Genomic DNA, 25,365 nt, shown 5'->3' with positions numbered 1-25,365 from the left:
GACTCCTTCCCCAAATCCCTGCCCCGGCCCCGCCTCTTCCCGGAGCACGCCGCGTTCCCCCTCCACCCTCTCTGTCCCAGGGCTTGCTGCCGCAAAATAGCTGTTTCATGGCGGCAAGCCCTGGGAGCTAGATGGAGAAGCGGGAATGCGGCGCACTCAGGGGAGGAGGCGGAGCGAGGTGAGCTGGGGCGGCGGGGGAGGCAGGAAGCTGCTGGTGGGTGCAGTGCCTAGAATCAGCACCCCTCTCTGCCCCTTTGCCAGCAAGCAGGAACCTCCCAGGAGCAGTTCCAAGGCAGAGAGCAGGGCAGGAGGGGCTGCTCTTCCAGAGAATCCTGCAAGTGGTGGACAAAGCAGGCAGCTGCCAAACGACGTTATAAGGGAGCACTGCACAACTTTAAACAAGCATGTTCCCTAATCGATCAGCAACATAACAACGAAACAACCTTAACCGGGACAACGTTAAGTGAGGAGTTACTGTACATGGTAAATTCGTAAATTGTTTGCCCTTTATATCACTGATAGAGAGATATGCACAGCTGCTTGCTCCCCAGGTATTAATCGCTTACTCTGTTAATAAAATCACTTTTGTTTATTTATAAAGTATAAAAAGTAGGATTTAAATGGTTTCAAGTAATAACAGACAGAACAAAGTAAGTTACCAAGCAAAATAAAACAAAACACACAAGTCTAAGCCTAATACATTAAGAAACTGATTACAGGTAATGTCTCACCCTCAAAGATGTTCCAATAAGCTTCTTTCACAGACTAGACTCCTTCCTAGTATGGGCACAAACCTTTCCCCTGGTACAGTCTTTGTTAGATCTAGCAGACATCTCAGCTGGTAAGCAGGGATTTCCTCATGACTGGCAGCTCCCTTTGTCCTGTTCCACCCCATTTATAGCTTTGGCACAAGGCGGGAATCTTTTATCTCTGCTTGTCCCCACCCCCGCCTCATCAGTGGAAAAGTACAAGGATTAAGATGGAATCTAGTATCAGGTGACGTGGTCACATGTCACTGTAAGAGCCCTAGTCTCCATTCTTCCTGGGTTGGCTCACATGTACACAGGAAGGTTTGCAGGTAAACAAACCATTTACAGTCAATGGGAGCCATCAAGATTCTAAACCACCATTAATGGCCCACACTTTGCATAATTAGAAAATGGACCTCAGAGTTATACTTTATATTTCTAGCTTCAGATACAAGAATGATACAGGAATATATTCAGTAGGTTATAACATTTATTATGATACCCTACAAGAGACCTTTTGCATAAAGCATATTCCAGTGACATCATATTTACACTCATAAGCATATTTCCATAAAACATATGGAGTGCAACGTCACACCTATGTATTAAGAACTATAACCTCTAGTGGGGTGAGAAAATTGCTTGACCCAAATACTGCCTAGTGTAATTAAGGTTTAAGATTTAGACTGTGCACTTACCTTTTATTTTTGTTGGTAACTACCTCTGACCTTTTGTGCCTACCACTGAATCACTATCTTTCTGTAGTTAATAAATCTGTTTTATATTTTACAGAAAACAGGGTGTTTTGGTTGAAGTCTTGAAAAATCTCAGCTGAGGTTACAAAGGCTACTGTGTGTCCCATCTACACATCGAGGGAGGGGAGGACTGGGTTATAAACTTACCCTGGTCAGGCTTCTGAGCAGGGCAAGACGGTACAGTCCCGGGGTGCAAGGCAGGTGGTTTGCAAGATTGGCGGGTGCCTTTCTCTGTGTGATTTGTGAGTGGCTCTGGGAGCAGTCATGAAATCTAGCTGGGTGGGGGGCTCCACATGCTGTTGTGCTGAGCGATAACAGCACCTGGAGGGGTTTGCTGCTTGTCACTAGCAAAGCACTGTGAGAGACAACCCAGGTTGGAGAGTTAAGCGGCCACAGCAGTATCCCAGTCCCAGGTTGTACCCGGGGATCCCATCACACAGAGCTGTGCCTGAGACAGGAGGAGAGGGGCACGTGAACCTCGAAGGGTCCAATCTGCCTCAGTCCAGCTCTGAGGAGCCTGCTTGGATTCTCCTAACCGGGTGCTGGAGCTTTGCCCTTCCCTCTGGTCGATGCTCATTTCCTTGACAACCCTCTGCAGGAACGGCAGCATCTGCACGCGGCTCTTTCAGCCCTTGAAAACATCACCCTCAATCTGAGATTTTGGTCTCGGGCGAAACTCCACAGAGCCCCAGCCCGGCTGCACATGCGCACCCCACTCTCTGGGGCCTCAGTTCAGGTCGCCTCCGCTCAGGTTCTGACCGTTCCCCTCAGTTACGCTGGGAATATTGCTCCCCAGAGGCGGGGGTGGGGCACTAGCTGGGGTAAATCCCAAGCAGCTGAGATCACTTCGGGAGAATCAGAGCCAGAGCTGGAGCCCCAAGTGTGGGCAAACAGCACAATGAGAACTGGGCGGTTGTGTAAACACGTTTTATGAGGGGGGCTGTATCTTGAGTCCCCCCACCCCTGATCAAATGACCCCACATTTGGCCCCCTAGCCCCACCCTGCACTGCCACGAGGCACAGCAAATCTCAGGCCAGGCTGTGGATGTCAGTGCACTCAGACACTCCTCTTTTAAACAGCCAGTGACACTCAACCTCTGCTGGAGCAGAGCTGCTGCCCCGCTGCAATGTGCAGTACCCGCCCATGGGGCCAGCCGCGCCTCCCCGAGCTCCCCCCACGGCAGCATCTGTCTGGTCCCGTGGTGCCCAGAACCCAACGCCCCTGCCCGCCTGGGGGACAGTTCTGGGGAGTGACTTGGCCACTGGGCAGCCCCTAGATGCCGTGGTGCTGGGTGCCATGGGCACCACGCTCCCTGTACGGGGCTGCTGGCAGCGGGAGGGCGACCTCGGCCCATTCCACTATGGCTGTCTGACTGGGATCCCAGGCCCTGGGAGGCTGCCATCACTCAGAGCAGCCCCCAGCTGGGACAGAGCCCCAGCTTCTGCGGGATTCAGGAGGACGCCGTCCATCCCTCCCTCTGCTGGGGCAAGATGCCATCCCCCAGCCCTTCTTGACCCCTCTTTTCATTCCCCCAACTCCCTCTTGCTCCCTCTGCTCCCCAGACTGCCTGGGACCAGCTGGGGAGCACTGGGAGTGCCAGAGGCACGGTCTCCAGCAGCCCCGTTCCCGCACCCAGTGCCACCGCAGGTCCTGCTGGCCGGAGGAGCCGTTTCAGGAAAATCCTGCTCTGCCGCTGTGGCCCTGGGCTGGAGCAGGCTCAGTCGCTCTGTGGCGAAGGTGCGCACAGGCCGGTCGGCATGTAGGAGGGGATGGAGCAGGCGTGGTGCAGAGGGATTCCTCGCAGAACAAGGCTGCCAGACTCCAAGCCTCTACTGGGCATGTGGGTCCTGCCATTCCCAGGGGCTTCCCATTCACCCAAATGGGGGCTGGATGCCATGGGAAAGGCAAAGGGCACCTCCCTGACCCCAGGCAACCTCCCGGCCAAGGGTCAAGTCTCTGCTCCGAGGCAGGGAGCTTTTCAATTAAATAGTTACATTTTATCATGGAGAAACAGAGTATTTTCCCCACCTCCCCTTCTGAGCAACTGCTGAGCTGTGTTAGCTGAAATGCCTCAGAAAGTTCGGCCTGAGGCTGACCCCTGGCTGGAGGAATTTCAGTCCCAAACGTTTCAGTCAGACAAAGTTACAAGAAATGAAAACTTCTAACGGGAAGTGCCAGAGATCTGTAAGTGGAGGCGGTGCTGCCAGCCCCGCCTGTAACACCCCTGTGCCCAGGAGTGGGGCGGGATGGGGCGCTCCCGCTCTCTGGATACGCCGGGGATCTGTCCCAGGGCCTGGGCCGTGTCTGAAGGTGGCTGGGGAGGTGTTTCCCAGGCCTGAGTTAGCTGGGAGCGTCCCTGGGGATTCATTAGAAGAGGCCGGACTGTTCGGTGGGATGTCATCCCTGGTGCCAGCAGCTCTGAGCACACTGGAGCCAGCTTAGTCCTTTCAGGCTACAGAGGAGTGTGAGGCATGGCCAGGAGCAACCCTACCTTAAACAGGCTGTAGGCGTCACGTGGTGGAGGAGTCCAGCTGCTGGTCCCTCTGCGACACCTCCACCTGTGACTTAAGCCGTGGCAGTGAAAAGCTGGAGCTAGAGCGCCGTGCATATTAGAACATGAGTCAGGCTCGTGAGCTGCGGCGGGATAGTCTCCTTGGGGAAAATCGGGGAGCAAGTTATAGACCTAAAGACAAACACAGAACACATCAGCCATGAAACCAAGACACGAGCTACCACAGAGCCAGCTCCTGCCCCTCCTCCCACTAACACATCACCCCACAAACCTCCGCTCTCGCCCCAGCCTCATCTCTAGCCTGGACATCTCCCCGCACCCTGCCCAGCACCCAGCCCCGTCCCCCACATGGGCATCTGTCCCTGCATCTCCCCCCCACAGTCCTAGGAGAGGGACCTGTGGCTCCCAATGCCCTGGGAGAAGCTGGGGGAGGGAGGTCACGTGCCCCTTCTCTCCGTGGGGCAGTGAATGGCTTTTAGTGCCCCTCCCCCCCTCTGTCCGGATCACAGAGGGGCCTCGCCGGGGGCTGGCCCTGGGAACATGGCTCGCAGGGACAGGATGAGCCAGGGGCTGAGTCACGAGTTCCAACTCCTGCTGCCCCCACGGGACTTGGGAGGCTCCACTCGCCATGTGCAGAGCCCGTGAGCCCCTGGATGGCAGGCGCCAGCGATGGGCCGAGTGCGATTCCGAATCATCGCCCGGGCAGGGACGACTCCCACAATGCACCTGGCCAGCTGACCCCTGCTGTACATGGGGGGCAGGGAATTCTCCTGTCCCTGCCCCTGGGGACCAGCTCTGCCCTGGAGAGCGAGCTCCGGTTACCTGGCCAGTATCTCAGCTCCGAGCTCCATGTTCCCAGCCAGAGCTTGGAGGCAGGAGTGGGGGAGTGCCGGGAGCGGGGCACTGCATGGGCTGATGGGAGAACAGGCAAGGCAAGCGGGGACCCCCAGAGTTAGGGGCTGTCAAGTGCCATGGGAGCAGCCCTCAGACGGGGAGAGGGGGCCTTGAGGTCCCCCAGCAGCCGTGCATCGCCCCTCCCTGCATGGGGGGAGGACTCGAGCGGGAGGTGGCCGGGCGAGCGGCCGAGCTGCTCTGGACTCACGGTGTCGACGCTGAGCTCGGCCTGAGGCTTCATGAGCAGCACGCTCTGATCCACAGCGCGGACGGCGCACAGGGACCCGGGGGCAGCCTGCACCCGCAGCTGGAGCTCTGAGCCCGGCAGGGCCCGGTCCTGCGAGAAGGCCAGCTTCACCTGGGGAGGCACAGCGTGTCAGAGGGGAGGGGGAGACAGACCCCCAGGGGCAGGAGGAGACAGGCCAGGGCAGGGAGGGGCAGGCACCAAGTTTCACTCTGGCCCCAGACCCCACTGGCTGAAGGGCTGGGGCTTTGGGAGTCGGTGCTCGGGGGCGCGAGGATTGAGAGAGTCCAGGCTCATTCAGCGCCCCTGTGGGATGGCTCATGGAGCTGCAGTTATTCATAGACACCCCGGGGGTAGCGGGATAGGAGGTGCAGGAGGGTAGGGATACGATGGGATCGCCAGCCCCCCCAGATAAAACTCATGCGTCAGACCCCTAAAAGTCCTGAGATTCTTGACAAGGACGAAGCCCTGGGCTGCTGTCTGTCCTTTGGCTTCTCCACTCTCCTGCCCCTCCCAGTGTGTCTGGACACGCACAGCACTGCCGGGGGCAAGGGGGTCTGTTGACACTTGTGCCCCAGTCTTTAGAAGCCCTCTAAAGAAATATAGCCAGCTGGTGACCCCCACAAGACTCCAGAGAGGAAGGGGGATCAGACCATCATATCCTGCCCCCCCACCCCAGGAATCTCCAAGGGTGAGCAGGGGCAGCGCAGTTTGGAGGATGGGCAGTGGGTAGGATTGAGGCGGCAGAAGTTCTGCGGGGTTGGGGGAGCATGTGGCTGGGCAGACTGGGGAGTGGGGAGGCTCAGGGCAGCAGGTCCCTGCCGGGAAGCCCAGAGTGGGACGGGGAGGGGCTGGGTCACAGGTACCTGCCTGGACCTGGTCAGTGGGGCGGGAGGGACAGGAGAAGCAGGAGCTCTGGGGAGCTGGGTATAGGGAGGGCGAGAGGTGGGGCAGGCAGGCAGCAGGTACCTGCTGGGCCCGGAGTGAGAGGCTGAGTCCGTGGGGGAAGCAGGGTGGGCTGGGGGAGGCAGGAAGGGTTTGGGGAAGCAGGTACTTGCTGCGGCCAGGGCGAGCGGAATGGGGGCGGGGGGAGAGTGTAGGCACCTGCTCCTACGTTGTGTGGGGGCAGGAGCATTTCCTGTTGCGCCTGCAGACGGGGATGAAATGGCTCGTGATCAATTCACCGGAGCCGGCACAATCACTAAGAGCCTGGCGCTGCTGTAAGGCCGGGGAAAGGGGGGCCGAGGGCACCCAGCGATGCCCCTGCTCAGCGCGCCTGTTATGGGGCAGGGAGGGATTTCCCCACCCCAGAGGCTCCTCCGCCCCGAGCCCCAGGCTCACCTTGTTCGGGAGGCACTTGGCCATGCGCAGCAGGGTGCTGTCGGCAGCCATCTCACCATCAGGCAGCACAGTGTAACCCAGCACCTTGGCAGCGGGCGCCAGCTCAGCACCGATGGGCAGCTCCACAGAGAAGGAGCCCTTCAGCCCTAGGGATGGTGGGAAACACCCAGGGGAAGTCAGGCCCAGCAGGCAGAGCCCCCTCCCCCAGCCTGGCCCCTGCTCAGGGGCTCAATCCCCAGTTGCTCCTGGGAGCAGGGGCCTCCCTGCAGTGACCCCTCCCCTGCCACTTACCAGCCCCCTCCCTGAGGTCCAGCCCCTTGTGGAGGATCCTGGTGATGGCTCCCTTGGCCACGACCTGCGGAGGAGGAGACGGGAGTCACTGAGCTTGTGATGCTGTGTGGAATCTGGGAGACACTTTATGGTATGATTGATACCAACATTATAAAATTGCAGGGGATCTGACCAGATATGCCATGTGAGGTGTCTGTGTGAATGGTATGATTTGCCAAGCATGATGATCTTGTTTATATGTTTGTATCACCTTTGTACTGTGTTCTAGGCCTGTATGGTACATCTGTGTTTCAAAACGCTTGCTGTGGTTCTGGGTGACACCCCCACACAGGCTGGCATCAGCACTGCCTAGCCTGTTTGATGGCACATCACGGGTCATCAGCCCTGCAGTGAACCCACTGAAAGGAACTAGGGGACACACCTTATGAGTCAGCAAGGCCTGTAGGGCAGGCTGGTGGACAGAGAACTCTAAGGCTTTTCCATGCCATGTGCTGTGCAGCTTGTGTTTGGGACAAAGGAATGGCAAAGGCAAAAGGACTATAAAGGGCAGCTGCATTGTCTCCATTTTGTCTCCTTTTTTGCTTCTTACCTCTGGAGTCACTTTTCCACAAACGAAGCTCTGAACAAAAGACTGAACGACCCATCCAAGCTGTGGATCAGTTCCAGAGGGACTTTCAAGCCAGCAAACTCACCAATACTGCTCAGAACCTGATATATGGACTTTGAAGTCTCTGAGTGTGATTGCTTTACCATTTAACAACTCCCCTCTTCTTCTGGAGATAGAGGTGGTTAGGGACTATTTAGAAAAGCTGGACGTGCACAAGTCCATGGGGCCGGACGAGTTGCATCCGAGAGTGCTGAAGGAATTGGCGGCTGTGATTGCAGAGCCATTGGCCATTATCTTTGAAAACTCGTGGCGAACCGGGGAAGTCCCAGATGACTGGAAAAAGGCTAATGTAGTGCCAATCTTTAAAAAAGGGAAGAAGGAGGATCCTGGGAACTACAGGCCAGTCAGCCTCACTTCAGTCCCCGGAAAAATCATGGAGCAGGTCCTCAAAGAATCAATCCTGAAGCACTTGCATGAGAGGAAAGTGATCAGGAACAGCCAGCATGGATTCACCAAGGGAAGGTCATGCCTGACTAATCTAATCGCCTTTTATGATGAGATTACTGGTTCTGTGGATGAAGGGAAAGCAGTGGATGTATTGTTTCTTGACTTTAGCAAAGCTTTTGACACGGTCTCCCACAGTATTCTTGTCAGCAAGTTAAGGAAGTATGGGCTGGATGAATGCACTACAAGGTGGGTAGAAAGCTGGCTAGATTGTCGGGCTCAACGGGTAGTGATCAATGGCTCCATATCTAGTTGGCAGCCGGTATCAAGTGGAGTACCCCAAGGGTCGGTCCTGGGGCCGGTTTTGTTCAATATCTTCATAAATGATCTGGAGGATGGTGTGGATTGCACTCTCAGCAAATTTGCAGATGATACTAAACTGGGAGGAGTGGTAGATACACTGGAGGGGAGGGATAGGATACAGAAGGACCTAGACAAATTGGAAGATTGGGCAAAAAGAAATCTGATGAGGTTCAATAAGGATAAGTGCAGGGTCCTGCACTTAGGACGGAAGAACCCAATGCACAGCTACAGACTAGGGACCGAATGGCTAGGCAGCAGTTCTGCGGAAAAGGACCTAGGGGTGACAGTGGACGAGAAGCTGGATATGAGTCAGCAGTGTGCCCTTGTTGCCAAGAAGGCCAATGGCATTTTGGGATGTATAAGTAGGGGCATAGCGAGCAGATCGAGGGACGTGATCATTCCCCTCTATTCGACATTGGTGAGGCCTCATCTGGAGTACTGTGTCCAGTTTTGGGCCCCACACTTCAAGAAGGATGTGGATAAATTGGAGAGAGTCCAGCGAAGGGCAACAAAAATGATTAGGGGACTGGAACACATGAGTTATGAGGAGAGGCTGAGGGAGCTGGGATTGTTTAGCCTGCAGAAGAGAAGAATGAGGGGGGATTTGATAGCTGCTTTCAACTACCTGAAAGGGGGTTCCAAAGAGGATGGCTCTAGGCTGTTCTCAATGGTAGCAGATGACAGAACGAGGAGTAATGGTCTCAAGTTGCAGTGGGGGAGGTTTAGATTGGATATTAGGAAAAACTTTTTCACTAAGAGGGTGGTGAAACACTGGAATGCGTTACCTAGGGAGGTGGTAGAATCTCCTTCCTTAGAGGTTTTTAAGGTCAGGCTTGACAAAGCCCTGGCTGGGATGATTTAACTGGGAATTGGTCCTGCTTTGAGCAGGGGGTTGGACTAGATGACCTCCTGAGGTCCCTTCCAACCCTGATATTCTATGATTCTTTCCTTTTTCCTTATAAGAAACCTTTCATTTCAGACACTAAAGGATTGGCTGCCAGCATGGTATTTGGGTAAGATCCAAACTAACATTGACTTGGTGACGTGGCTCACGCTTTGGGGTCAGAAGAACATTTTGTATAGTGAGTAGAGGTTTTAAATGACTTCTCACTGTACTGGACCTTGGCGCTGATTGGAAGCCAGAGAACTGGAATGCAGTAAAGGGGGCTGTGTGATTTCTTTTTTAGCTTCTTGACAACCAGTGTGGGGAATCAGGAGCAGTTTGCGACTGGTTGGTGAGTCCAACTTCAGTGTGACCCACCAGTTTTCAGAGAATCTGCTCTTCTGTTTGCAGCCTGCCCTGACCTTGGCATTTCCAGTGAGGGCTACCCCAGGCACAGTGGGTCACGAGCTGATGCTATACAGGGGGCTGACAAATGCCCCGACGTGGGGATGGCCACGCAGGCTGGAGTCAGGGGAGGGTGCAGCCTCTCCTCCCCACGGACTGAGCCAGCAGAGGTGGGGGTGCAAGAAAGAACATTCAGGCAGATATCCCATTCCCCAGCCCCCCCAGGCCAGCCAGCCCCCACTTTGGGGCCAGATTGGAACCAGAGCCCCTAGTGGGGAAAGGGGAAAAGTCTCGTCCTGATCTAGGCCAGCCCTTGTAATTCAAAGGAACCGTTCCATTCCCCACTGCTCTACTGTGGGGTCACAGCACTGACTCCGCAGCTCATGCTCACACACACGTGCTCACACACACACACACACACACGCTTTAGTCTCCCAGGATGGGGCTCACCAGGAAGATGAAATCCAGGCTCCTGGACACGTTCCCCAGGGTCTCCCTAGCAATGATGTAATCCACCTGGAGCTGCTGGGCCTGGTCGCAGGGCAGCACCCCACCCAGCGAGCGGATCTTCAGGAAACTCTGGCTCTTGGAGTAGAAGGGCTCCAGGTAACGATGGGTATCCGGGTAAATGGGAGAGACTGTGTCATCCTCAGCGCTGTCGTTCACCTGCTTGAAGTGCCCCTGGGGGACAGAGAGAGAGATGGGGATCGCCGGGGTGGTGAGTACCCAGCACAGGACAGGAATGCAGCCGGGACAGGCCAGGCTCTGATGCTGCTGACTGAGCTCACCCCCATGGCCTCTCACCCTGCGTCCGTAAGAGTGACCTGGAAAACCCCAGTGGTTCGAATGGGGCAGCCCAACAGTGGCAATGGGGCAGCTCCTAAGCTGAGCTGCCCGAAGGGGGCGACCTTCCTAACTAAACCCCACCCCGAATATGAATGAGAAGACAAGTGGTGGCACTAAGATGCCGTTTGTGTCACCCCATTGATGACTCTGCTGGTGGGTTCTGCGCCTTCCTCCACCCACCGTCTGGCCTGGCTATTCAGCCTGCAGGCTCTTCGGGCAGGGCCGTTTGCTACGCTGAGTGTGTGCAGCGGCCAGCACCATGGGGCCCAGATCCTGGCTGCTCCTTAGGCACTACCCTAATAAACATCACAGACACAATAACAGAGGCTGGAGTGCAGGGGCCACACTGGGGCTCGGAGGCCCGTCGCTTACTTTCAGAGTGATGCTCCCGGTCCAGCCAGAGGTGTCCAGCTCGAAGGAGGCTCTGCCAGACTCGTCCGTCAGGAAGGTCTGGGCCTTATTCTTATCTCCATAGCTAACAAAGAGCTGCAGCTTCTCATTCTTCAGCGCAGAGCCATCTGCTGCCTTCAGAAGCATCTGAGCCAGGAGAGAAAGGGGGAGATGCACCATTCAAGGGAGCAAACTCCTGGGAGAGTGTTGCCACAGTGTTTTCCCCAGGAATTGAAATTGGGAGGGGTGTTCGAATTTACTGGGCAGGGGGGGAGTGTCAGGGCCGATGAGGGGTGAGACCGTGAGGATGAAGGTGGGCTGTATGGCACCATAGTAAAAACGGGAAAATGTTTCATGACCATTTTATTAGATTAAATTAAAGTTGGCCACTCAAGCCTTCTATGAAGCTCTACATCTACATCCTTCTTGGTTTCTTGTTATAATTTTGCACAACTCTGTTAACGAACTTCTTGAATGCAATGCGTTCCTCTTTGGTGGTTTCTCGTGTGTCTGGTACTTCCATTCCTTCAACTGATATGCTCATTAGATCATTCACATGATCAGGCACAAGGCGACTTCTTTCAAAACACAAAATTCTATTCAACAAGGCAAAAGAACGCTCAACTGTAGCTGTTGTGACTGGGAGTAGCAAGAGATGAATTTCTACTTCTTTCATCCCAGGAAACATAGCACAAAGATCGGGTCGAGCCACTAGTTATGATAAAAAGGAAGTTGAAGTCATACTTCATACATACATAGTTGAAGTCATAGTTGAAGTCGTAGTTGAAGTCATAGTTGAAGTCGTATTCGTCATACGATATTCCACTGTGTGTTCAAATTCTCTAATCTGTCCTGAGCGCATGGCAGCCCCATTGCCGGCAGTGCCTCACTCCACTCAACTGTCGGTGTTTTATAGGACAGGGATCTGTAAAAGCTACATAGGGGTTGAGTAGAATCTAGAAGTCGCTGTTGTAGATTTTTAAGAATCAAGTCTATGTACTTTTTTGATTGTCTTAACAAACACTTCTTGTCCTCTTAACTTAAGGATTCAATATAAATGCCTTCATTAGTCAACTTCTGGACTGACGTCTTTGCTTCTTCCAGTACGTTTTCAATGGATAGCTCTCTGATTGATCCAAATGTAGCTTCTATTGCTGGACAAAGATCTACTACTGTTGTAGCAGATGCCTGGATGGCATTGTTTAATGACCCAAGTAGTTTCAACAGTAGACTTACAAGAGAGAGAATCGCAATAGTCTTCTATGAACGTAGTAGCAAAAGTAATCCACCAGCGTCATTGATGGATCCACCCCATCTTGGTAGATACTTTCCAAAGACAGTACTAACGGCTGGAGTAGTTTTAAGACAACAGCCAAGGATCGCTCATGAGAAAGCCAGCGAGTTTTCCTAAGTTGGACTAATTTGAACTTCAGTCCCAGTGTATCTTCTATATTTTCCAAGATATTCAGTCTTTTTGGACTCTTGCTGAAAAAAGAATATTATGAAGACATAAAATTTTTAGCTTTTTAAATGTCTTTTGAAGAGTCTTCAGCTCGTACTAGCGCTATTTGGAGTAGATGGCCTCTGCAGTGTGTTTAGGAGAGATTAAGGTTACACTTTTCTCTGAGCAAAGCTTGTACTCCCCCATGTCTTCCAGAGAAGTTTGCAGCTCCATCAAATGCACAAGCAGCCATCTCTTTGGGGTCCAATTGACAAGCATTTAACTCTTCTAAGATGTGGGTTGTCACACATGCAGCCGACGTGTCTTCTATAACTTGAACATCTAGAAATGCATCTACTGGCCTACCCCTGACATCAAGATAACGTACACAATGACTTAATACTTGATGACCATTTGCATCGGTGCATTTGTCAGCCATGTATGCAAATTTTTTGAATGTGATGAGAGAGTTCTTCACTTTTTCAACTGTTGAGTCTTTCACTGTTGCACCGCATGCTTCTAGCCAGTCAGTTGAGTTTCTTGCAGAAAGATAGTGAGCATTTGCTGGTCTTGTTCGGAACCAGTGTTCAACTTCAGGATGAACAAGTAACAATGCACTTAACATTGGCCTCCAGTTTGTAGTGTGTGGTATCTCTTGCTTAAATAGAAAGTAGGATGCCACAGCCATGTTTGTTCGCATGAACTGTGTTGTATCTCCAGCATTCTTAACAGCCTCATTAAGTACTTCTAAAATTGGCTTTGAAAGGGGGCTTATAAGGCTTTCTGCATGTTGATGCACTCCAGAGACCTGGTGTTTTGCAGCCTTTTCATGTCGTTTGTCAGCATTGGCTTTGCTGATCGGTCTGACAAGCCCAGCTCCTCCACTTTTACCAACTGTAGCATTGGGAAGCTTTCCTTCTTCATAAGCTTCTTTGCAAGAGGTGCACCATCTTTTGTAACTTCAATAAATGGGAACAATTTGACTGACAAACATAGGGAACTGCCTTTAGGTTTTGGAGACACTGTTTCTTCAGTACGTAGCTGTATTTGTGCTTCGGGCTGGTCGGATGTAGATACACCACTTGAACCTTCAGATGACATGTTGATATATTCTTGGTTCTTGATGTGTTCTTCACCTTTTTTTTTTGAGGCCTTTGAGTGGAAAAATTGTTGCATTATTTTTTGCCTTTTCATTTTCACTTTGACCTGCAACATATAAAAGAGATATGAATAAATTAAATGTTTTGTTAGGATAATGCAAATTTAACATAAGGATAATGCAAAATACACCAAAACACGTAACAGTTCTAGATTTCTAAAGCAAATATAATTTCTTTTAAAAAAATATTTAATTTAAATTGACTTTTGAAAAGTAAACCATCATGGGATAAGAGGGAAGTCCTCTCATGGTTCAGCAACTGGTTAAAAGATGGGAAACAAAGGGTAGGAATAAATTATCCATTTTCAGAATGGAGAGAGATAAATAGTGGTATCCCTGAGGGGTCGGTACGGGGACCATTATGGTTCAACATATTCATAAATGATCTGGAAAAATGGGTAAACAGTGAGGTGGCAAAATTTGCAGATGATACAAAACTATTCAAGATCGTTAAGTCCAAAGCAGACTGCGAAGAGCTACAAAAGGATCTCAAAAAACTGGGTGACTGGGCAACAAAATGGCAGATGAAATTCACTATTGATAAATTCAAAGTAATGCACATTGGAAAACACAATCCCAATTGTACATATAAAATGATGGGGTCTAAATTAGCTGTTAACACTCAAGAAAGAGATGTTGGAGTCATTGTGGATAGTTCTCTGAAAACATCCGCTCAATGTGCAGCGGCAGTCAACACAGCAAACAGAATGTTGGGAATCATTAAGAAAGGGATAGATAATAAGACAGAAAATATCATATTGCCTCTATATAAATCCATGGTACGCGCACACCTTGAATACTGTGTGCAGATCTGGTCACCCCATCCCAAAAAGGATATATTGGAATTGGAAAAGGTACAGAGATGGGCAACTAAAATGATTAGGGGATGAAACAGGAGGAGAGATTAAAATGACTAGGAATTTTCAGCTTACAAAAGAGACGACTAAGGGGGGATATGATAGAGGTCTAGAAAATCTTGACTGGTGTGAAGAAAGTGAATAAGGAAATGTTATTTAATCCTTCACATAACACAAGAACTAGCAGTCACCCAATTGCATTAATAGGCAGCAGGTTTAAAAAAAACAAAAGGAAGTACTTCTTCACACAAGATAAAGTCAACCCATGAAACTCTTTGCCAGGGGATGCTGTGAAGACCAAAACTATAAGAGGATTAAAAAAAGAACTAGATAAATTCTGGAGAATAGGTTCATCAGTGGCTATTAGCCAGAATGGGGAGGGATGCAACACCATGCTCTGAGTGTCCCTAGCATCTTTGCCAGAAGCTGAGAGTGGGCAACAGGGAATGGATCACTTGATGATTACCTGTTCTGTTCATTCCCTCTGGGGCACCTGGCCTTGACCACTGTCGGAAGACAGGATACTGGCCTATATGGACCATTGGTCTGACCCAGTATGGCCGTTCTTATGTAAAAATTAATTATAATAATAAAAATGCTTAGTACAGAAACTCCCCAACATAATGGCCTCTCAAGATAGCAACAATGTGAGAAAACAATAATGCGTTTTAAAAATCTTGGTCTACTAGGAAACAGATTTATGTAAGTTTCCATTCCCTGTCACAAATCTGGCATTCTGGAGCAAAGTCACTAAAATATAGCCCAGCAAACAAATGTTTATTTAACGTGCCCCTCACTTTCCCCTCCACCGCACCCCACTCACCAGTGTTGTCCTTGGTCAGTGGAGACTCAGAGTTCAGAGGTGCTTTCACGTGAGTTCACCTCCCAGTTGGGGGGCAAGAAGGCACCTTGCTCGTTCCTCCAGCTGCTCACTATTCGCTCTGGCCGCTGTTGTTCATTGTGCCACCGTTCACTCCATCGCTCTGTTGCCAATGGCCCTGCACCGTCACCTTCTGCTGCCACTTGCCGCTGTGACCTCTGAGAGTGGGTCTCTTGAGGTTCCCTCAGCTCTCAGTGATTTCAGCCGAGCTCTCAGAGGGGGAACCTCACGGCTAGTGCAGGCTGGGCTGTCTCTTCCACAGAAACACTGTCCCCACCGCAGGTCTGAGCACGTAGACCTGATTCTCAGTGATTTCAGCTGTAGTGATCACTTAACAGAACAAAAGACTCTCTATGGAGCCTAATCAGCTCTGTCTTTAAACAGTGGAGAGGGGCAGGTCAACTAGTAGTTGTGACTCAGGCAGACCATCAAGCAAAACACCTGTCCCCACCCTCTCTCTCGATGCCCTCAGTCAGCAGAGGCTCAGGACAGTTCTACTGCCCTTTACTCCGACAATAAGAACAACAACATTTCACCCCCCCCCCTCCCATTCAAGTGATTTGTAACCCAACCCCAGCCAAAATCTATCACTTGGGCAACACCGCTCTGTTTGCTGGATACCTAGGTAGATTAGGTGTGAATGTAAATACAATCTGGTCCTGAAGCCTTTTCCCCTCCCAGCCCCCAGCTCATCACTAGCTGTCAAGGAGAGCTCATTTAGACTTTGCTTACAAATCATAATTTGAAATTATTAGGTTGGCCAACATCGCCGAAATGAATGCACTGACATTGTCATAAAAAACAACAGCTGGTCAAGGAAGCTAGTCTATGTTTATACTTTTCAAATCCATTATAGTTTTTCAGATACACGTATTTTATCATGCACTGTATATGCTTTTAAAGTGTGTATTAATGTTTCAATTGCAATTCAAATTTCCAAACAATCACTAAATTGGCAACACTGCATGTAACTAGTTCACAAAACTGGGGCGGGAGGGGGGTTGGGGAAATTCAAGGGGGGTGTAGGGAAATCCCTGGTGTTGCCCACTAGGGGCTAAAGAGCTGGATGGCGGCAGAAAGGGACAATGCAATCCAACACTGAGACGCACTGGGAAAGCCCAGGGCTGGGATGGGGTGTTGGGGGTGAGGACTGAGGGGCATTAGCAGATCTGGGAAGAAGTTGGAGCAGGACTGGAATAGCTGGGGGTGCTGGGGTGAGCACTGAGGGGTAACAGGTTGTCTGACCCCTTGACTGAGCCCTCCCTTGGGATGTGGGATTCTGCAGTCCAGCTGCCCCCAGGCCTGAAACCAGGGCCTCAGATCATAGAATATCAGGGTTGGAAGGGACCTCAGGAGGTCATCTAGTCCAACCCCCTGCTCAAAGCAGGACCAATCCCCAATTAAATCATCCCAGCCAGGACTTTGTCAAGCCTGACCTTACATCTCCCAGCCCCTTTGCTTTGTTTACACACATTGCCTCTGAGTCCCATCTGGGCTATGGCCATGCTGGGCTTTAAGATTAACCCCTTACAGACAATGTGGTAGGCAAGCAAGGAACTCGGGGTTAACAAAGGAATTTATGAACCACAGTCACTGAGATGGCTCAAGAGTTACAGATCTTTGCCAAAGAACAAACGTCCTGATGAGCACCCTTGTCTAGTCTGATTTCATCCTGCCTCTGACTCTGGGATTTGTCAACAGTTGAGGCTGGGCAGAATCCCTCCTGCCTTGTCGGTCTCCAGCCAGTCCTTCTGCCATGTGGTGATGGTCAGCCCGGCTGAACAGAGCAGCACCCCTTCTTAAGTATAGCCTCTCTGGACCTTTCTGCTGTGTGCTCAGCTGGAAAACTCCTTCCCCCTCCCCCAGACGTGCTCATCCCACCTGCAGGCCCTTGTGTAGAAATAACATTGTTCTCTGGGGGTGGGCCGGTAGTTGAGAGACAATCAATACTGATGGCAGTAGATTGCCATCTTGAGATCTTCTCCATGATAGTCCTTCAACAAAGTGTCACACACCTTTTCTAGGCTGGGCACCTGTCGGGAATGCAATATGATAATCTGCCTTGGGTAAATTTAGGCATGTGCACAACACATCATACAGTGGGAAGGTACTTACCCGTTAGTAACTAGAGTTTTTCAAGATGTGGTGTCTATATGTGCTCCACTTCTGGTGTGCATATGCCCTGTGCACTGGAGATCTGAAAGCATTAGCCACCAGTGTCCACTGGTTGTGCCTGCACCCTGCATGCCTCCCTTGGGAGCTGAGATCTAAGACATAACTAGTAAGCTGTGGTGCACTAGTCCTTTGGGAGCAGCAGGCCTGGTAATTCTGTGAGTGCCCAGTGGAGAAGGGGCCGGACACTATAGGGGATGCTCAGAGGACTGGGGGCTATTACTCCCAGACCCTTTCCAGCAGCACTATCACCTGGCCAGGTGTTCACCATTTTGTAGTTGTTCATTTGACTTCTCCTTCCTAAGTGACATCTTTATCATATGGATCCACGGGAAGGAGGCCCTTGAAGAATTCCACCTGGATTTCAACAATTTCCATCCCACCATCAACATCAGACTGGACCAGTCCACACAAGGGATCCACTTCCTGGACACTACAGTGCAAATAAGCAATGGTAACAAACACCACCCTATACCGGAAACCTACTGATCGCTATACTTGCCTCCAGCTTCCATCCAGGACACATCATACGATCCATTGTCTACAGCCAAGCCCTAAGATACAACCGCATTTGCTGCAACCCCTCAGACAGAGACAAACACCTACAAGATCTCTATCAAGCATTCTTAAAACTACAATACCCACCTGGGGAAGTGAGGAAACAGATTGACAGAGCGAGACAGGTATCCAGAAGTCACGTACTACAGGACAGGCCCAACAAGGAAAATAACAGAACACCCCTGGCCATCACATACAGCCCCCAGCTAAAACCTCTCCAGCACATCATCAACGATCTACAACCTATTCTGGAAAACGATCCCTCACTCTCACAGACCTTGGGAGGCAGGCCAGTCCTCACTTACAGACAGCCCCATAACCTGAAGCAAACTTTCACCAGCAACTACACCCCACACCACAGAAACACTAACCGAGGAACCAATCCCTGTAACAAACCCCCTTGCCTTCTCTGTCCCTATATCTACTCTAGCGACACCATCACAGGACCCAACCACACAAGCCACATCATCAAGGACTCATTCACCTGCACATCTACTAATGTTATATATGCCATCACATGCCAGCAATGCCCCTCTGCCATGTACATTGGTCAAACCAGACAGTCTCTACGTAAAAGAATAAATGGACACAAAACAAAAGCCAGTAGGAGAACACGTCAATCTCCGTGGACATTCTATAACAGGTTTAAAAGTAGACATACTTCAACAAATGACACAATGAAGATGACTGGATGTGGAAGCTGTGGTATGTACATGATCCTGGAGGGGGCACCTGGTAAGAGTTTTCTCTGCATGAAATGCCGTCTGATAGAGCTGATGGAGGAAAAGATCAGAGGTTTGGAGATGCAGGTGGAAAGTCTGGTAGAGTTTAGGAAGGGGTTTGAGCAGATTATGGAGCAAAGACATGAGGTATCTGAAGGGAAAAGCTCAGACTTGCAGATGGAAGCAGGACTAGGGAATTCTGAGGGGAGACTGGGTGAGGAAAGTGGTCAGTGGAAGCATGTGACTAAAAGAACTAGGCAGAGGAAAAGACGGGCTAGTGAAGGAGAAATAGAGCTTCAGAATAGGTTTGCAGAGTTGGAAAATGAAGAAGGGGCTCAGCAGGTAGTCACTGAAGGTGATAGGGCAAGGAAGAAGAGAAGAGCGGTTAGTCCTATAGGAAAAGGGGAAGAGTTAATGGAGATTACGCCAAATATGAGCCCCAGGAGGATACAGGATGGGTTAAAAAGGATTACAAGGGAGAATGGGAATGGAAAGAACTTGCAGCCAGAGGGAACAGGGGATAGACTGGAGAATAGCACCGTCACTAGGAAAAGGCAGGTCTATGTGATTGGGGACTCTTTACTGAGAAGAATAGATAGGCCTGTAACCAGAGCTGATCCAGAAAATAGGAGGGTGTGCTGTCTTCCAGGTGCTAAGATACGGGATGTAGACCTGAGGTTGAAAAGGATTCTAAAGGGAGCGGGAAAGAATCCCCTAATTATCCTTCATGTGGGAACAAATGATACGGCTAGATTCTCGCTGGAAAGTATTAAGGGAGACTATGCTAGGCTGGGGAGGACGCTTAAGGAAATTGAGGCTCAGGTGATCTTTAGTGGGATTCTGCCTGTTCCTAGAGAAGGGCAACAAAGGTGTGACAAGATTATGACTATCAATAGATGGCTTAGGCAGTGGTGCTATAAGGAGGGCTTTGGGATGTATGGCCATTGGGAGGCCTTCATGGATAGAGGACAGTTCTCTCGGGATGGACTTCATCTGAGTAGGGAAGGAAATAGACTTCTAGGATGGAGGCTGGCACAACTGATTAAGAGAGCTTTAAACTAGGAATTTGGGGGAGATGGTTGGGAGATGTCCAGGTAATCTCCACGCCAGAATTTAGCATAGAGTGGAAAGAAAATGAAGTAAGAGTGGATACAGCTGTAGGTAGGAGGAAGGGCAGTGTAGATACAAGTCTAATAGGTTATACTGGTAGTAAAATAACCGTGCCTAATAGGGTACAGAATGTGAGTGAGGCCAAACAGCAAAAATTAAGATGTTTGTACACTAATGCAAGGAGCCTAGGTAACAAAATGGAGGAACTAGAGTTACTGGTGCAGGAAGTGAAACCAGATATTATAGGTATAACAGAGACCTGGTGGAATAGTCGTCATGACTGGGCTACAGGTATTGAAGGGTATGTGCTGTTTAGGAAAGACCGAAATAAAGGTAAAGGTGGTGGAGTAGCATTGTATATCAATGATGAGATAGAATGTAAAGAAATAAGAAGCGATGAAATGGATATGACTGAGTCTGTCTGGGCAACAATTAAATTGGGGAAGAAAACTATTAGAGCCTCCCCTGGGATAGTGCTTGGGGTGTGCTATAGACCACCGGGATCTAATTTGGATATGGATAGAGCCCTTTTTAATGTTTTTAATGAAGTAAATACTAATGGAAACTGTGTGATCATGGGAGACTTTAACTTCCCAGATATAGACTGGAGGACGAGTGCTAGTAATAATAATAGGGCTCAGATTTTCCTAGATGCGATAGCTGATGGATTCCTTCAGCAAGTAGTTGCTGAACCGACTAGAGGGGATGCCATTTTAGATTTGGTCTTGGTGAGTAATGAGGACCTCATAGAGGAAATGGTTGTAGGGGATAATCTTGGCTCAAGTGATCATGAGCTAATTCAGTTCAAACTGAATGGAAGGATTAACAAAAATAAATCTGCAACTAGGGTTTTTGATTTCAAAAGGGCTGACTTTCAAAAATTAAGGAAATTAGTTAGGGAAGTGGATTGGACTGAAGAATTTATGGGTTTAAAGGTAGAGGAGGCCTGGGATTATTTTAAATTAAAGCTGCAGAAGCTATCGGAAGCCTGCATCCCAAGAAAGGGGAAAAAATTCATAGGCAGGAGTTGTAGACCAAGCTGGATGAGCAAGCATCTTAGAGAGGTAATTAAGAAAAAGCAGAAAGCATATAGGGAGTGGAAGAAGGGAGGGATCAGTAAGGAAAGCTACCTTATTGAGGTCAGAATATGTAGGGATAAAGTGAGACAGGCTAAAAGTCAAGTAGAGTTGGACCTTGCAAAGGGAATTAAAACCAATAGTAAAAGGTTCTATAGTCATATAAATAGGAAGAAAACAAAGAAAGAAGAAGTGGGACCGCTAAAAACTGAGGATGGAGTGGAGGTCAAGGATAATCTAGGCATGGCCCAATATCTAAACAAATACTTTGCCTCAGTCTTTAATAAGACTAAAGAGGATCTTAGGGATAATGGTAGCATGATAAATGGGAATGAGGATATGGAGGTAGACATCACCATATCGGAGGTAGAAGCGAAACTCAAACAGCTTAATGGGACTAAATCGGGGGGCCCAGATAATCTTCATCCAAGAATATTAAAAGAATTGGCACAAGAAATTGCAAGCCCATTAGCAAGAATTTTTAATGAATCTGTAAACTCAGGGGTTGTACCGTATGATTGGAGAATTGCTAACATAGTTCCTATTTTTAAGAAAGGGAAAAAAAGTGATCCAAGTAATTATAGGCCTGTTAGTTTGACATCTGTAGTATGCAAGGTCTTGGAAAAAATTTTGAAGGAGAAGGTAGTTAAGGACATTGAAGTCAATGGTAAATGGGACAAAATACAACATGGTTTTACAAAAGGTAGATCGTGTCAAACCAACCTGATCTCCTTCTTTGAGAGAGTAACAGATTTTTTAGATAAAGGAAACGCAGTGGATCTAATTTACTTAGATTTTAGTAAGGCGTTTGATACTGTGCCACATGGGGAATTATTAGTTAAATTGGATAAGATGGGCATCAATAGGAAAATTGAAAGGTGGATAGGGAATTGGTTAAAGGGGAGACTACAACGGGTCCTACTGAAAGGTGAACTGTCAAGTTGGAGGGAGATAACCAGTGGAGTTCCTCAAGGATCAGTTTTGGGACCAATCTTATTTAATCTTTTTATTACTGACCTGGGCACAAAAAGTGGGAGTGTGCTAATAAAGTTTGCAGATGATACAAAGCTGGGAGGTATTGCTAATTTAGAGAAGGACAGGGATACCCTACAGGAGGATCTGGATGACCTTGTAAACTGGAGTAATAGGAATAGGATGAAATTTAATAGTGAGAAGTGTAAGGTCATGCATTTAGGGATTAATAACAAGAATTTTAGTTATAAGCTAGGGACGCATCAACTAGAAGTAACGGAGGAGGAAAAGGACCTTGAAGTATTGGTTGATCATAGGATGACTATGAGCTACCAATGTGATATGGCTGTGAAAAAAGCTAATGTCGTCTTGGGATGCATCAGGAGAGGTATTTCCAGTAGGGATAAGGAGGTTTTAGTACCGTTATATAAGGCACTGGTGAGACCTCACCTGGAATACTGTGTGCAGTTCTGGTCTCCCATGTTTAAGAAGGATGAATTCAAACTGGAACAGGTACAGAGAAGGGCTACTAGGATGATCCGAGGAATGGAAAACTTGTCTTATGAAAGGAGACTCAGGGAGCTTGGCTTGTTTAGCCTAACTAAAAGAAGGTTGAGGGGAGATATGATTGCTCTCTATAAATATATCAGAGGGATAAATACCAGAGAGGGAGAGGAATTATTTAAACTCAGTACCAATGTGGACACAAGAACAAATGGATATAAACTGGCCACTAGGAAATTTAGATTAGAAATTAGACGAAGGTTTCTAACCATCAGAGGAGTGAAGTTTTGGAATAGCCTTCCGAGGGAAGTAGTGGGGGCAAAAGATCTATCTTGCTTTAAGATTAAACTCGATAAGTTTATGGAGGAGATGGTATGATGGGATAACATGGTTTTGGTAATTAAATATTCATGGTAAATAGGCCCAATGGCCTGTGATGGGTTTTTAGATGGGGTAAGATCCAAGTTACCCGGGAAAGAATTTTCTGTAGTATCTGGCTGATGAATCTTGCCCATATGCTCAGGGTTTAGCTGATCGCCATATTTGGGGTCGGGAAGGAATTTTCCTCCAGGGCAGATTGGAAGGCCCTGGAGGTTTTTCGCCTTCCTCTGTAGCATGGGGCACGGGTCACTTGCTGGAGGATTCTCTGCTCCTTGAGGTCTTCAAACTACAATTTGAGGACTTCAATAGCACAGATATAGGTGTGAGGTCTTTTTTAGGAGTGGTGGGTGAAATTCTGTGGCCTGCATTGTGCAGGAGGTCAGACTAGATGATCATAATGGTCCCTTCTGACCTAAATATCTATGAATCTATGAATCTATAAAAAACTTCAAAAACAGACTTCAAAGAGAAACTGCAGAACTACAATTCATTTGCAAATTTAACACCATTAATTTGGGCTTGAATAGGGACTGGGAGTGGCTGGCTCACAACAAAAGCAACTTCCCCTCTCTTAGTATTGACATCTCCTCATCAATTATTGGGAGTGGACCACATCCACCCTGACTGAACTGGCCCTGTCAACACTGGTTCTCCACTTGTGAGGTAACTCCCTTCTCTTCATGTGTCTGTATAATAATGCCTGCATCCGTCATTTTCACTCCATGCATCTGAAGAAGTGGGGTTTTTACTCATGAAAGCTTATGCCCAAATAAATCTGTTAGCCTTTAAGGTGCCACCGGACTCCTTTTTGTTTTCCTAAGCATAGTACCTCACACTAGTCTTTAACTAATTTCATCTTGTTGATTTCAGAACAATTCACTAATTTGTCAGAGTCATTATGAATTCTAATCCTGTCCTCCAAAGTGCTCGCAACCCCTCCCTGCTTGGGGTCATCCACATATTTTATAAGCGCACTCTCTATTCCATTATCCAAGTCTTTAATGAAAATACTGAGTAGTACCGGACCCAGGACTGACCCCGTGGGACCACACTGGACACGTCTTCCCAGACTGGAGCAAACTATTGAGAACTACCCCTTGAGTATGGGGGTTTCAACCAGTTGTGCATCAACCTTGCAGTAATTTCATTTAGACCAGTGATTTTCAACCAGGGGGACAGGGGCTCCTGGGGGGCTGTGAGCAGGTTTCAGAGGGTCCAACAAACAGGGCCAGTGTTAGACATGCTGCGGCCCAGGGCAGAGGGCTGAAACCCCACCGCGTGGGGCAATTGTCCTGCTTCCTATCCCTTCACACCGGCCCTGACATTTATATGCAGAAAACCAGTTGTTGTGGCAGAGGGGGGCTGTGGAGTTTTTACAACATGTTTAGGGAGAGGCTCAGAAAGAAAAAGGTTGCGAACCCCAATGTAGACCACATTTCCCTACTTTGCTTACGAGGATGTCAAAAGCCTTACTACAAACAGGATATATCGCGTCTACTGCTTCCCCCCAGCCACTAGGCCAGCTAGACGTGGCTTTTCTAACTGGGGCCTTTAAAATCTCCCCTATTGCTCCCCAGGGAGCCAAAAAGGGGCGTCTGGGAGTTCAGAAACGGTCCAATCACCTGGTGCTGTGCCTGTCAGTGCGGGACGCAAAACGAGATTCAGCACTGCCAGCAGCAGCGCTGAAGGACCCGTGCGATGGATGCTGAGTGCAGGAAATGGGACGTCCGGGCCACAGGTGCGGGTAGCAGAGGCGCTGAGGAGAGCGGCACCTGGCGCAACGAAGGCGAGAGCTCTGGTGGCGATGGGTCGGTGCGGAAAACAGTGGTGCCGACTGCACCCACAGCAGCAATGACTGTGCCGGAAGCAGTGGTGCTGAGCGGCCACCCCCAAGAGAAATCATCTCTGGGCTTCAAGGGATGAGACAGCAGTGGAACCAAGGACTCAGGACTCCTTCTCTTTGGGCGCCAGAGGGACCAGGGATTGGTCTCGAGCTGCCCTTCTTAAGTGACAAAGAAAGAGGTGACTTAGCAGGCACCTGGGGAGGAGAGCTACTCCCATGCTCCTTGGCAGGATGGTGTCCATCACACTTGAGGTCGCTAACCGGGGCAGGCACAGCCTTAGAGGTGGAAGAGATGGCTGCTAGGGTACTTTTTACTCAAGGATGAATTGGTCCAAGGAGAATTCTGCATCTCTTTAGGGACTGAGCCTGGCCTCCTAGACTTCTGCATGAGAAATACTTTCAGTCTAGTCTCCCTGGATTTCACAGCCCATTTTGGGAGGGCTCTGAAGTCCCTGCACTGCTCTCTAATGTGTGTCTGTGTATCCAAACAATACAGACACACATTACAGTGTCCCTCGTTCCAGGCATGGCAGACCCACATGAGGAACATAATTTAAATCCTGGGGACTAAACCCCCCTGTACTTGGAGAAGACAGCAATTGCTCACCTCACAGCCCTACCCCCCGGTACCAGGATTCATAGACTCCAAGGCCAGAAGGGACCATTGTGATCATCCAGTCTGACCTCCTGCATAGCACAGGCCAGAGAACTGCCCCAAAATAATTCCCAGAGCCGATCTGTTAGAACAACATCCCGTCTTCATTTACTAATGGTCAGGGATGGAGAATCCATCAAGAACCACAGTAAATTGTTGGTTAATTACCCTCACTATAAAAAATTTACACCATATTTCCAGTTTGAATTTGTCAAGCTTCAACTTCCAGCCATTGGATTGTGTTCGACCTTTCTCTGCTAGATTGGATATATGTTCCCCGATATTTACAAATTGCAATCAAGTCACCCTT

At 49.3% G+C, this 25,365-nt stretch overlaps 1 protein-coding gene across 1 annotated transcript in view; it reads right to left on the bottom strand.

Moving 5' to 3' along the window:
• Positions 1 to 25,365, bottom strand: part of LOC140903746 (alpha-2-macroglobulin-like protein 1) — a 73,168-nt gene that overhangs the window by 18,126 nt on the left and 29,677 nt on the right. Inside the window, exons 11-15 of the mRNA XM_073325506.1 lie at positions 10,708 to 10,872; positions 9,940 to 10,170; positions 6,788 to 6,851; positions 6,497 to 6,642; positions 5,120 to 5,269 (exon numbers count right to left, since the gene is read on the bottom strand). Coding sequence (XP_073181607.1) covers positions 5,120 to 5,269; positions 6,497 to 6,642; positions 6,788 to 6,851; positions 9,940 to 10,170; positions 10,708 to 10,872 — 756 coding nt within the window. The remainder of the gene's footprint in view (positions 1 to 5,119; positions 5,270 to 6,496; positions 6,643 to 6,787; positions 6,852 to 9,939; positions 10,171 to 10,707; positions 10,873 to 25,365) is intronic.

The sequence above is a fragment of the Lepidochelys kempii genome, chromosome 27 (assembly GCF_965140265.1).
Source record: "Lepidochelys kempii isolate rLepKem1 chromosome 27, rLepKem1.hap2, whole genome shotgun sequence".
Taxonomy (NCBI): domain Eukaryota; kingdom Metazoa; phylum Chordata; order Testudines; family Cheloniidae; genus Lepidochelys; species Lepidochelys kempii.
The sequence above is the reverse complement of the archived record's forward strand: the minus strand, read 5'-3'. Positions and strand labels throughout refer to the sequence as shown.